Source organism: Episyrphus balteatus, chromosome 3 (assembly GCF_945859705.1).
Source record: "Episyrphus balteatus chromosome 3, idEpiBalt1.1, whole genome shotgun sequence".
Lineage (NCBI taxonomy): Eukaryota > Metazoa > Arthropoda > Insecta > Diptera > Syrphidae > Episyrphus > Episyrphus balteatus.
The window spans coordinates 73985785-73999257 of record NC_079136.1 but is presented as its reverse complement, the minus strand read 5'-3'; the positions used below and the strand labels follow the sequence as shown (position 1 = coordinate 73999257).

Here is a 13473-nt window from a genome sequence, read left to right as displayed (position 1 = left end):
AAGTAGTAAACACTTGTACTAGGGGCCCCCAAAATTAAATATTTAGGGACCCCTAAAATAAAAATTTTTTATCTAAGAATTGATAGTTCTTAGGACCTCTGTTCTGAAGTAATAAATACATATTTTATTTTCCATCATCAGACATATTTTTTTTTATTTTGGGGCCTCTGAAAAATTATTTTTAGAGCCTCAAAATTAAGTGCTCAGAGGCCCCTAAAATATAATATAAGTTTTTTGGAGCCAAGAATTAATAGGTATTGGGGCCTCTGTTCTGAAGTAGGTAATATTCGGGATGCCACCAATAACGCAATGTTTTTATTTTGGGCCCTGATGTATTTATGCTGGGGCCCCTGAATTTATATTTAATTTTCCATTTGATTGTTTAGAACCACTTTTGAGTATCCTCAAATAATATTTTTGTATTATTTGTGGTGGCAAAGATATTTTTTGGGGCACTAAAATAAAATTATAATTTTTCTTTTAAATAAGAAGTTTATTTTTTTGGATCCCCTTTTTTTAAAATCAATATACATATATTGTGTGGCTACATATATTGTGTGTGACATAATTTGTCTCCCTGGTTACTTCGTAACTCAATTTATGCTAACAGTTTCCTTCTCTGCATTGTCTCCAGTGGGGGCCCTGGGGTCGGTCGGGGGCCCCGGGGCACCGCCCCGCTTGCCCCAAGGGAGTGTACGCCCCTGTATCTAGTATTGGGTATTGCTTGGTATTGCCATTGATTAACCAGTAAAAACATCCAGATTCGCTTTACTGGATTGTATATTCGATAGTCTTGAAAAAAGGATTTTTTGGTTACTAAGAAACCAAAACTATTTTAAGGGATTTTTTTCCGTTTAACAATTTTTATTTTAATTTTAATAATTTTTATTTTCTTTTTAACCGCGTGTGCAAGAGTAGGGGAGGAGTAGACGATTGATCAAGATAGAAAACTAAGGTTCATACACTAAAAATTTTCAGTAGTTGTTACCTTCTTAATTTGTATTCAAATTTCTTCGTTTTTTTGTTGCCACATGGGTTTTTTATTTTTACTACTGCAACTTATGGGTGTTTTATTATGCTGAAATAAATAAAAGCTATTCTCTTTTTAATGTTTTAAATGCAAATTTTTGTATGATTCAAGTTGAAAAACACGCTTAAATCAGGTATTACATGCTTCAATTGCTTCGACATTAAATTTAAGTATTGAAATCCAACTTTTCTTCTAAAAAGAACACTCTTTAAATTTGGGTAGTTAAATTCAGCGTTACCGTTGAAAATTTTTGAAAGGTCGCTAAAAAAGTCGCTTTTAGAAAAAAAAGGTCGCTAACCTGAAAAATTGAAAAAAAGTCGCTTTTTTGTCGAAAAAGTCGCTATTTAAAAAAAAAAAGTCGCTAAATCGTTTTCATAATATGTTTTTACATAGAAAAATAAACATAAGTTGTCTTGAAACAAAGTTTTCATTAACAATAACGAAATTAGAAACTAAAAAAAAACAGTCTTCATTTTGGGATCTTAATAGGCTATTGATTATGTAGTTTAGAAAGGAACTAAGACGTTCACGGGTTTTTATTGCAGGAATCGTTGAATGGGTTATAAAAGAAGATAAAATTGCGGAGTGCTATTAAATGAGAGGGTGGAAACTGAAGATAGGGGTGCAAAAGCCCCCTTTTTGGTTTTTTCAATATACCTCGTAAACCAAGCAAAATTTTGATATATTGCATATAAAATTTTTTATAGAGAATTAAATTTCCTATTGGAATAATGTTTTTTAAAAATTGAAAAAATTGAAAATTGAAAAAAATTCCATACCACAGTAGTCGAAACAATCATAAAAAAAATATCAAAAAAATCGAATTTTTGAGTTTTTTTGTTTTTTTAGTTATACATTTTTTTTGGGTTGAGATAGACATAAACATTGCTCCAAAGAAAAAAAGAAGATTAAATTGCCTTCAAAATGCTGTGCTCACTAAATTTTTTCATTGAAAATTAACATTTTTTTTTTCATTGCATTAACATTTTCTATATCTTTTTTCAAAACTATGACCATATATAAAAAAATGTTTGCAAAAAAAAGAAAAAAATGTGAATATCAGTCCCTTTTTCGATTAACAAAAATTAAAGGTATGATATTTGACTAAATTTTTGTAATAATCCAGTGGTTTAATAATTCCATTGTTAGTATTTAAGTTTATTTCTAATGTAACCATTTAACATATTAAATAAATAAATAGGCATTATTATCTTTCAATTAAGCCATCGAAACCTAAAAAAAATATTTAATGGAATATTTTTTACGATTTTTTAAAAATATGTTACATGAGAGTAACGCTGGGTCCAAAAGGGTTGAATAAAAATAAAAAACTAGAACGACTACTGCACTCTTGCGCCATTATTTTATTTGTTTGAAATTTTTTTCAATTTCACTTGCTAAATGCTTGTGTTCAGCCTTCAGCATTCAACTCGGTCTGCTCAGTTATTTTATTCTGAGTCCATCGATGGTGCTCTGAACTAGCTCAGAATACGTTCAGAACGAAAAAAGAAACACAAATTTGAAGCTCTAAATGTTCAAAATTAATAAAGAAATACAATTTTTAGAAAGAAAAAAAAAGTCGCTATTATGAAATTAGTGAAAAAGTCGCTTTAAATAAAAAGTCGTCGCTTGGTCGCTAAGGCTTCAAAAAGGTCGCTAATAGCGACTAAAGTCGCTTAACGGTAACGCTGGTTAAATTATATTGCTTGTGTTCTTAATTCTACCATTTACAAAAATTTCAAACATTTATGAAAACAAAAAAAATTATTTAGCATTTTTAAGAAATTTCTATTTTACACATCAAAACAAAATTTACAAAAAATTTAACGACTCATTTTCAAAAGAAAACATATTTTTTTTAAATCAAAAACTTTGATAGGTATATAGACCGGGCGGCCACTGCAGAAACGCTCAACTCATCGAGCTAAAGAAAATTTTAAATGGGAAGTGAAAGAGGGCTATTAGTAGTTACGAAAACCACAGGTCTTCCCGTTCGCATCCTGGCACGATTGGCGTGGTAAAGTGCATTGTGCATCTCATAGAGCTAAAAGACGATATTGGTGTCAAATTAAAGGTGAGATTGTCAGGTATCAAAATTCAGAGGTCTTCCGGGCGAAAGTCTGGCAGTTTTGTCATGCAGCCCGTTTTAAGGTTAGAAGCGATAAGAGTGAGTTTTTTCATAAAGTCTTGTTTTTTGGTATTTTGGTGGATGAGTTAAGGAGTTTTTTCACTATAAAATAAAAATAAGAGTTATTAGCATTTAAATATAAAACGATGTTTTGGAAAAAGCTTGATAGTTTATTAACAATAACCCAAATTATATGCAAAACTACGAATAATTCATGAAAAAGTCTCAAATAATACGCTGCGCCCCTTACAACTTACCGAATTAAAAGTCGACTTTAATTTTAAATTAAAGCTAATAATGTCTTTTTTTGAAAACCAGAGGTCTTCCAAGCCAAAAATTGGAAGTTAAGTCACGCAGCTTGTTTTAAGGTTAGGAGCGTTTTTCACTTAAAACGTTCAAGCAGGCTGGGGAGTGAAATGTCAAGATGGCGCTTGGAAGACCTCTGGTTTTCAAAAAAAGACATTATTAGCTTTAATTTGAAATTAAATTCTAATTTTTTTTCGGTTAGTTGTAAGGGGCGCAGCGTATTATTTGAGACTTTTTCGCGAATTATTCGTAGTTTTGCATATACTTTGGGTCATTTTTAAGAATCTATGAAGCTTTTTCCAAAAAACCGTTTTGTATTTAAATGCTGATGACTCTTATTTTTATTTTATAGTGAAAAAGTTCCTTAAGTCATCCACCAACATACCAAAAAACCAGACTTTATTAAAAAACTCACTTTCATCGCTTCTAACCTTAAAACGGGCTGCAGGACAAAACTGTCAGACTTTCGCCCAGAAGACCTCTGAATTTTGATACCTGACAATCTCACCTTTAATTTGACACCAATATCGTCTTTTAGCTCTATGAGATGCACAATGCACTTTACCACGCCAATCGTGCCAGGATGCGAACGGGAAGACCTGTGGTTTTCGTAACTACTAATAGCCCTCTTTCACTTCCCATTTAAAATTTTCTTTAGCTCGATGAGTTGAGCGTTTCTGCAGTGGCCGCCCGCTCTAATAGCTATTTACGGGAAATCGGGATCAAGAAATTATTACAAAACACGTAGTAAATAACAATTCGAAAATAAAGAATTATCAAAATTGGTGAAGGAACGCAAAACCAATTAAGAAATTGAATGGAGGTCGGAGAGCTAATGCTTCAGTTTATCTTTATCTTTGCAGGAACTTTCTATCAAGATTTGCTATAATTTATACATTTTGAAGATATCGACTTTGGTCATTCTTCTCTATTTTCAGTACCTTTTTTTAGAAAATATCTTATTTTGATAAAAGTTTTTGATATTTTCATTATTACTGTTTTTTATTGGTTTTCTTCTGAAGCTAAATTTGATATTTTGTTTTATTTTATGCTAACCCTATATCTCGGCAGCGGAGTACAGTTTCGACACTACTGAGTTAAAAGATGGACCGTCCCAAACACATAGTGCTTTGAAGCCGGTGATGGCATATCTGGAAACTCTGCCGAGACCAACAAAATCTCCAAGTAGGTTATCTATAAATCATTCAATGGAGTTCTATTTGAATTATTTATAAATTTTATTTTCAAACACAATTATTTTTAATTTAATTTGGTGACATAAAAAATGTATTGTGCAGGTTAGACTGTCCCAAATTCTCTATGGAGTTTTAAACATTTTTGAATTTCTGTACACATTTATGTAGTTGCTCAAAAGTTTCTCATTTAATAAACAAAAATATTCTCAAAGTTTGTAGTCTCTATATTTTTATATTTAGTGACTTACACAAATTTTATAAAAAAAGGCTACGGTGTTTTGTTGGTTATGTTATTTTCAGCAATAATTTTGATTTAATCTCTTGGTTTTTGGAATTAGGGTTTAGTTTTCACTGATTTTAGAAATTTTTGTTTAATGTTTTTTACTAAAATCATTTATTTTTTCTTTTATTTTTAGAATGCGATCAAACGTTCGTTTCAAGAGTTGGCGGTCCACAGAATGGCACATTTTCAGCACCTCTGGTTCACAATCCGAGAAATCATTCTCGACAATGTTTGTATATCTTCTTAGCAGGCCCGGGGCAGCGAGTGGAAGTAGTATTTACGACATTTAATTTAAGAGGAAGTCCACCAGAGTAAGTGTAAAAATTTATTTATTAAATACAAACAATAAAAATAAAACTTGATGAAAACTAAAACTGCATGTAAATATTTCTTGTCTTTTAGTGGATCTGCTGTCGGTGAATTGCCAACGTAAGTATAAGATTTGAAAATTACACGGTGTTACAAAAATGAGGTTTTAAAATATACGCGGGCGGAGACCTATCAGGTTTTGTAGAGCTAGTCGCACTGAATACGAAACGGTATTTGAAAATCCCCTAACACCCCCAAAATCTGGAGTTACGGGCAAAAAACGGTTTTTTGGACCTTCACCCATTGAAAAAATTCTAGCTTCGACAATTTTTTACCCATTTTCGATTTTTTTACAGTTTCTGATAGAAGATAAATATACCTTTTCAACAATGTATAAAACATGTAACTCGGTTAAACCACTTAGAATTTATAAGCTGTCAAAGTTCAAAAATTCCATTTTTTTCGTCTTTTGCCCAAATTCGGCATCAATTTAAAGTATATGTTTTCAAAACAACATGCTATTTAAAAAATATATTCATAAACTATATCTATTTTCCAATCAATCGAGGTATTTTTTATGAAAATCACTCCAAAATTGACTTAGAAAAAAAAAATTTTCGATTTCAACCCAGATACAGAAATTCGAACTTTTAGGTATAGAACAAAAATGTTGTTTCGGCACGTAGTAGGATAACCTGGGCGCCAGGATTTGATAACGGGTTTTTGTAGAGGAGCTCAATACAAACATTTTTTTCTTTGGAAAGGGGGTCTATCTCCCCCCGTTTAGGTGGGAGGGGCAGTTTTCTAAAAAAAAATTATCAAAATAAAAAAAAATTATTAAAAAACAACGGCAACACTTACAGTAATAAATGATACCATTTCCGAAAGGGAAAATTGTACATTTGATTCTAATTTTTAAATCAATATAACATAACCAATAGTTTTTGAAATAATCGATTTCAAAAATAAAAATTGGCGAAAAAATTTTTTTTTAAACTCATTTTATACTATTTTTGTCTAGACTGTGAACTTAAGTAAACAAATTACTCACACAGAAAACTGCCTCAATTGATTCCTTATCGAACAGTGAAAACTATATGTTTCTATGTCTTCTAGTTTTTGAGAAAATTGAAAAATTATTTTATCAGATTTTTCTTTTTTCAAAATATTTTTTGTTTTTATTTGTTTTTATTTTTCAATTTTCTCAAAAACTAGAAGACATAGAAATATATAGTTTTCACTGTTCGATAAGGAATTAATTGAGGCAGTTTTCTGTTTAAGTAATTTATTTACTTAAATTCACAGTCTGGACATAAATAGTATAAAATGAGTTTTAAAATTTTTTTTCCCCCTATTTTTAACTTTGAAATCGATTATTTCAAAAACTATTGGTAATATTATATTGATTTAAAAACTAGAATCAAATGCACAATTTTGCCTTTTGGAAATGGTATCATTTATTACTGTTAGTGTTGCCGTTGTTTTTTAATAATTTTTTTTTATTTTGATAATTTTTTTTTAGAAAAATGCCCCTCCCACCTAAACGGGGGGAGATAGACCCCCCTTCCAAAGAAAAAAAATGTTTGTATTGAGCTCCTCTACAAAAACTCTTCATCAAATCTTGGCGCCCAACTTATCCTACTACGTGCCGAAACAACATTTTTGTTCTATACCTAAAAGTTCGAATTTCTGTATCTGGGTTGAAATCGAAAAATTTTTTTTTCTAAGCCAATTTTGAAGTGATTTTCATAAAAAATACCTCGATCAATTGGGAAATAGATATAGTTTAAGAATATATTTTTTTAATAGCATGTTGTTTTGAAAACATATACTTTAAATTGATGTCGAAGTTGGGCAAAAGACAAAAAAAATTGAATTTTTGAACTTTGACATCTTATAAATTCTAAGTGGATTAACCGAGTTACATGTTTTATACATTGTTAAAAAGGTATATTTATCTTCTATCAGAAACTGTAAAAAAATCGAAAATGGGAAAAAAATTGTCGAAGCTAGAATTTTTTCAATGGGTGAAGGTCCAAAAAACCGTTTTTTGCCCGTAACTCCAGATTTTGGGGGTGTTAGGGGATTTTCAAATACCGTTTCGTATTCAGTGCGACTAGCTCTACAAAACCTGATAGGTCTCCGCCCGCGTATATTTTGAGTGTTACACCGTGTTATTTATATTTATTTTGTTACAAATCCGACTTTTTTTTCAAAATTTTCTCTGAAATGTTATCTTTGCCAATAAATAAACTACTTTTTGCTATGAGCATATTAAAAGCATTGAATAATTAGATATAGAAGTCACATTAGGACAAAAATCTGCTAGCGAGAGGTGTAGCGCCACAATCGCTTTATAGGAGTGTGGATTTGATATCTAAAAAAATCCTTGAGAAGGGCTTTATGGTTTATAAGAAACCAAAGCTATTATTTAGTAATATACTTTTTATATTCTTTATTTGTATTTGTTTTGTATTACGCTAGTTCAAATTTATTTATGTTTTGTTTTTGTAACATTAAAAAAAGCAGAATTTACGAGGCCGAACAAATATTTCTAAGTGTTTGATTCTTTGTTTAAAGGATTTTGTTTTTCTATTTATTTATTGACACTGAAGTCTGAAGTCAAAAGAATTGTTCAATTTATCAATGGTAAATGTTATTTAATATCAATTTGGGTATCTTGGCACCAAGGTCAAACTTGTAATTAGCATTATTTGCACGTTGTCCACGTGCACTGTGGTGTATACGTGCTCCATTTTGTATTTTTTTTTTTTTTTCATTTCTTTTAAAACTGCATATGCAAGAGGAGAAGACGGTTGAATAAGTTCAAAAAATTTGTAACAGGCTGATTTTTGGTATACAGCTTGGTGTTAGTGTGGTTTACAATCTGTGAAAGGTCCTGAAGTTTCCTCTGTCCCGTTTTTCAAATAAAAATTGTTGTGACCTTTGACCCCTTATAATGGGACTAGCGGATAGAGGAAACTTTAGGACTTTTAACAGATTGTAAACCACACTAACACCAAGCTGTATACCAAAAATCAGCCTGTTACAAATTTTTGACGTGATAACGTCTTATAAATCGATGAACCATGGCAGCCACCACAAAAAAGTGACGCCATTTTCTAACGTTACAGTCTCGCACTTTCGCAGTGCGCGCAAAAATTTCAATTAAAAAATTAAAAATAAACTATTAGAGATACAAAAATCTTCTATAGCTTATTTGAAAGATAATAACCTAAAGCTTAATCCAAATGAAAGATTTTTAAAAATTCCGTCATTTAATAGGGTAAACAGGGGTAAAACGGAAAGATGAAATTTGGGCTAAAATCTAAACGTGAAGTCGTAGAGAATTGATTTTTTTGCTATAGATAGATGAGATTAATTTAAGAATAACTGCATTTAAGAAAAAATGAAACTAAGCTATAACGTTTTGTTTGAACGTTGTACACGTGTTATGGCTATGACAAAATGATGATTTTGGGTAAAGACATTTTTTTGAAAATTCTAGAGATCCCAGGTGAAAGATGAGGAAAAAAAAATTAGGCTTCTGATACGGATTTTTTTTCCAACACTCTGCGTTTCGAAATATGTATTTTTGAAAAACACCTTGTTTTTTTAGTGGTATTTTTGGGTAATTTTTGATTTTTAGCTTTTTTTTGGAGCGTTCAAAAAATCTCATAGGACATGTAAGTTTTGGTTTTATGCATACATGTGCAAAAACTTGGAAGTAAGTTTTATTGAGTTTTGACTGAATAACGGAAGAAACAAGTTTTTAAAAAACACGTTTTTTGACCGTTTTTAACCGATTTTCATCGTTTTTTATTTTTAATTTTTTTTTTCTAATAGATACAGGAATAAAGTATATGGAGTAATGATAGACCATGACTACGACTATATGTGTGCGAAGTTTTAATCATTTTCGTAAACATAATTTTGAGATTTTAGAATTCAACAGGTTATAACTTTTGACCAAGAGCAGATAGAAATTTTATTAAACTTTTATGAGCATCCTGATACAATTACCTTTCATTTGGTAAAATCAAGAAACTTGCGAAAAACCTCAAAACACCAGTGGAGATCTGTTGCCCCCCGAACAGCCACCAGTGTGGGAAATACCGTAATCTCAGTCTGGAAATTTGACATGGTTGACTTTAAAAAATTCTAACTTCTCTTGCAGGTATCTTTGAAATGAGATTGATACGTCATATGAAAGGTGAAATAATAAGATTTCACATGGTATATATTTTTTATAGGTTGTCAAACTAAAAAATTGATTCCATAGCCTGAGAACATAAAAATAAATGTTTTGTTTTGCTTTTTTTTAATGAAATTTGATCGAGTTCAAAAAATTCTAGCTCTTTTTGTAGATGTCTCACTCACCTGATCGATATATATATATATTTTGAGCTAAGACAATAAGCTTTCAGATGGTTTAAAATTTTGTATAGGTTGTTAGGGGGAAAAATGGAATTAATGACGTGAGAACATAAAAATTCATTTTTTTTTTTGTTGCTTTTTTTGATGAAAATGATTGTTTTTAATAAATTATTTTTATACATTTCGCGCATTGTAAAAATTTAAAAATGGTTTTATTCTTAAGGAGAAATACTTGGCTTTTAAATTGCATAATTTTTTTGTAATAAAAAAATTAATATAATAATGAGAAAATAAAAAAGCTAATTTTTTTAGGTTTTTCTTGTAAATTATGATTGTTTGAAAAAAGTAAAAGCACACAATCTGTTTTCTGACGACGTTATCACGTAAAATCATCGTCCGTAAACCGGCTTTACAGACAACCTCTTTTTTTTTGAAAAAATATATTTTTTCTGGGCTATATGTTTGTATCAATGAAATTTATTTTTTTTATAAACAAATTTTTGGAAACAAATATATCTAGGACAATCCCCATTCACTTTGTAGTTTTTTTTGTTTGTAAGTCTGCTTGAGAAATTTGTAGCGCTTGAGAAACTGTTATTCAATGGCAATATAAGTATGTATAGTTTCCATAAAACAAATGAAAAATAATAGTCGTCAGATTTGTTTACAGACTGCTCAGTGCTCATAATAGATGCAAATCGATTAAAATTCAATTCAATAAGGCCTAATTACTGATTGTATTTTAGATGTGTTCACGAATATATGGATATTTACTCAGAGGTACAATCATCGGATCCAGCGGATTTAATAAACTCGCCATTCGGAGGAAGATTTTGTGGCACAATACCTCCACGTAGACGAATATCCATGCATCGGGCAATAGCAATATCGTTTTTTACTAATAAAAATGTATCGGAGCCTGATTTATTCGAAGGACACTATAGGTTTTTAAACGCATGTAAGTTTGTTTCTTTGGTGTGTGTCAGTCCTTTTTTTTATTGAATTTTTGTTTTGTGTTTTTTCAGCGGAATATGAAATTGGTATACCAATAGCGGGATCACCATGTTCCTATACCATTACTCCTAGCATGAGTCTCAATAAAACAGGTGCTTTAATATCGCCAACTTATCCAGGTGCCTATCCAAAGGATATGTCTTGTACATATCAATTTCTCGGTGAAACAAATCAAAGAGTCAGATTAGAATTTCGTGATTTTGATCTGTTTTTTGGTGGACCACAGTAAGTTTCAATATTTATTTATTATTTGTTCATGTAATTTACTTAATATATTTTTTTTATAATTTTAGTTGTCCATTTGACTACATCAAAGTGTATGATGGTCCCGATAATTCGTCAGCATTAATCGGTACATATTGCGGACAACAGAGAAATTTAGTTTTATATTCAAGCGAATCGAGCCTTTTTGTTCATTTTTATACGCTGCCCAGAACCGCAAATACACAAAATCGTGGTTTTAAAGGAATTTATGAATTTAGCGAAAGTTTTGTTAAATTAGATTTTATACGTAAGTATAATGTTTGAATATATTTTACCTATATATAAATGGAATTAAACTCACCTAAGACAGATGAAAAAGAATACTAGAAATGATCAATAAATTGATTTGGTGTAAATGGTTAAAGCTTACAGCTGTAATTAAATCGCCAAACGTGTTTCTTTTGACGTCTGACTGGCTGTCTGATTTTCGATATAAAGCCTAACTACATTTTAACTACTTTATTTTTCTTTTTATAAAATCTACAATGAGTGCCTGAAGTTAGCCCCCTTCTTTTAAATCATTGTTTTTGAAAGTTGGTCCAGGTTGTTCCGGATTTTTTCCGGAATAATCCAAATAAAAAAAATTTCAAAAATTAAGGTTTTAGATCCAAAAACAGTTTTTGACCTAACTCCCTTTTTTCGAAAATTTAATTTTTTAAATTTGTTTATTTGGGTCTTAAAAGATGTTCCTAACAATGTTCCAAGTTTTTGGACTCTAGGTTGAATATATCAAAAGGGAAAACAAAAAAATTGTTTTTGTCTATTTTTTAAGTTTTTATATTTTTTTTCAACCGCATTTTCATAACAAATTGAGGTAGTAAAATTTGTTTTTTTTTTGTTTATTCGTTTTGAGTTTTTTTTTTTCAAAAAAAAAAACCCAAAAAAAGACCTTTTCCAATATCTTGTTTTCCATTTTCCAAATAAAAAAATTTTTTTTACGAAAATAAAAAAAAAGATCTTATTGAACCCTAAAAATTTCAAATGCTTAAAGTTAAAAATATACTGTGTTTATTTAGTACTTTAAAGTAATTCAAGTTAAAACATAAGAAAAAACAAAAAAAAAAATTTACAATCCCCCTTTCGAATTTCAAAAATCCAAAAACTTGTTCCAGATTGTTCCGGACTTTCGATTCTTAATATTGATTTTTAGTATGAAAAATTTCCAATTTAAGTATTCGACTTCAAAAAAATGTTTGAAATAAAAATTGGAAAAGTTTATTTTTATTTAAGACAACAAATTTTACGACCCAAATTTTTTTCGAGCAGGGGTAAGAATACTTTTAAAATTAAGTGGTAAGAATAGTTATAAAAACTTACGAAATCGAAAAAAGGGAGTTTGTTTTTTCTTTTGTTTACCACTTACTTCCGAAATATTGAACTTAGAAGTTCAAAAATTTGGAACATTGTTAGGAACAACTTTTGGAGGGGGGCTATAGGTTAAATCGGTTTTTTGGCCCTAAAACCGCCACAATCACACTATCACCTTCAATATCGATACCTTCCCGTAAGAATGTATTAAGCGACATTTTTTTCTAAAATGAATAATGAAAGGAATTCCAAAATTGGATTTTTTGCTAGTCATAAGTTCAGATTTTGCGTTATTTCGTTTCAATTAATTACATTCTTCTAACCAGTTTTAATGAATAGCTATTTAATGAATTTATTTTCAAATAAGGTCACTTATACATTCACTTTAACAACTTTTTACAGGTGAAAACGATGGCATTCACATACGTGGCTCAGAGTGCGATCAAAAGATTCTCTCGAAAAAAGAGTCAACCGGGTTTGTGCTATCACCAAACTATCCCTATCCTTATATCCCTAAAACGGTTTGTAGGTAAGTTCTCCTTATCACCCACACCTTTTCTTAGAATACCTACTAAAAAACTTGAAATCTTAAAGATATTTCATATATGGAATGCAAGATGCTCAGCATTTAGAACGAGTTCGTTTAGAGTTTTCATCATTTAATATACCCAAAGTTGAAAACAAGGACAAGGGCGAGTAAGTTAACACTTTATAAATACACAAATATTTGCTCCTTTACTACTTTATAATTTAATAGAACAAACTGCTCCGATGGATATCTGAAAATCTATCTAAAAGGACAAGAAACCGCTGATGCTTACGATAAATTCGATTACGAACTGTGTGGCAATGAAACACAAAAAGTCGTTAGCGACGGACCACGATTGGCAATGGTTTTCAGCTCGGGTGAATTACAAGGTCGTGGCTTTAAGGGAAAATATACATTCGAAACGGAATACAAGATACCCGGAACAGCCGCTCCAGATGGAACTTGTAGTTTTACATATGTTAGTAGTTCAAAAAAGCGCGGTGATCTAAATAGTCCACGTTATCCTTCCAATTATCCATCCGAAACGAATTGTTCGTATCTTTTTCTCGCCGAGCCAAACGAACAGGTTACTATTGTTTTCGATCATTTTAAAGTGAAGGCAGACAATGTCAACTCGACAGCAGGTGCTTATGGGTAAGATAGGTTTTTTTTTTTACTAAAAATCTTATTCAACTTAAAAGATCAAAGCTTCGGAATTTAACAAAATTT

The 13473-nt window shown here is 30.5% G+C and overlaps 1 protein-coding gene across 10 annotated transcripts in view; it reads left to right on the top strand.

Moving 5' to 3' along the window:
• LOC129913342 (uncharacterized) overlaps positions 1-13473 on the top strand; it is a 63343-nt gene that overhangs the window by 34491 nt on the left and 15379 nt on the right. For 9 of the 10 annotated variants that reach the window (XM_055991954.1, XM_055991953.1, XM_055991958.1 and 6 more), the window contains exons 4-12: positions 4536-4649; positions 5077-5254; positions 5346-5372; positions 10376-10587; positions 10655-10868; positions 10937-11154; positions 12618-12744; positions 12810-12911; positions 12973-13398. In XM_055991954.1, coding sequence (XP_055847929.1) covers positions 4536-4649; positions 5077-5254; positions 5346-5372; positions 10376-10587; positions 10655-10868; positions 10937-11154; positions 12618-12744; positions 12810-12911; positions 12973-13398 — 1618 coding nt within the window. The remainder of the gene's footprint in view (positions 1-4535; positions 4650-5076; positions 5255-5345; positions 5373-10375; positions 10588-10654; positions 10869-10936; positions 11155-12617; positions 12745-12809; positions 12912-12972; positions 13399-13473) is intronic. The other variant, XM_055991955.1, reaches the window with a different exon arrangement.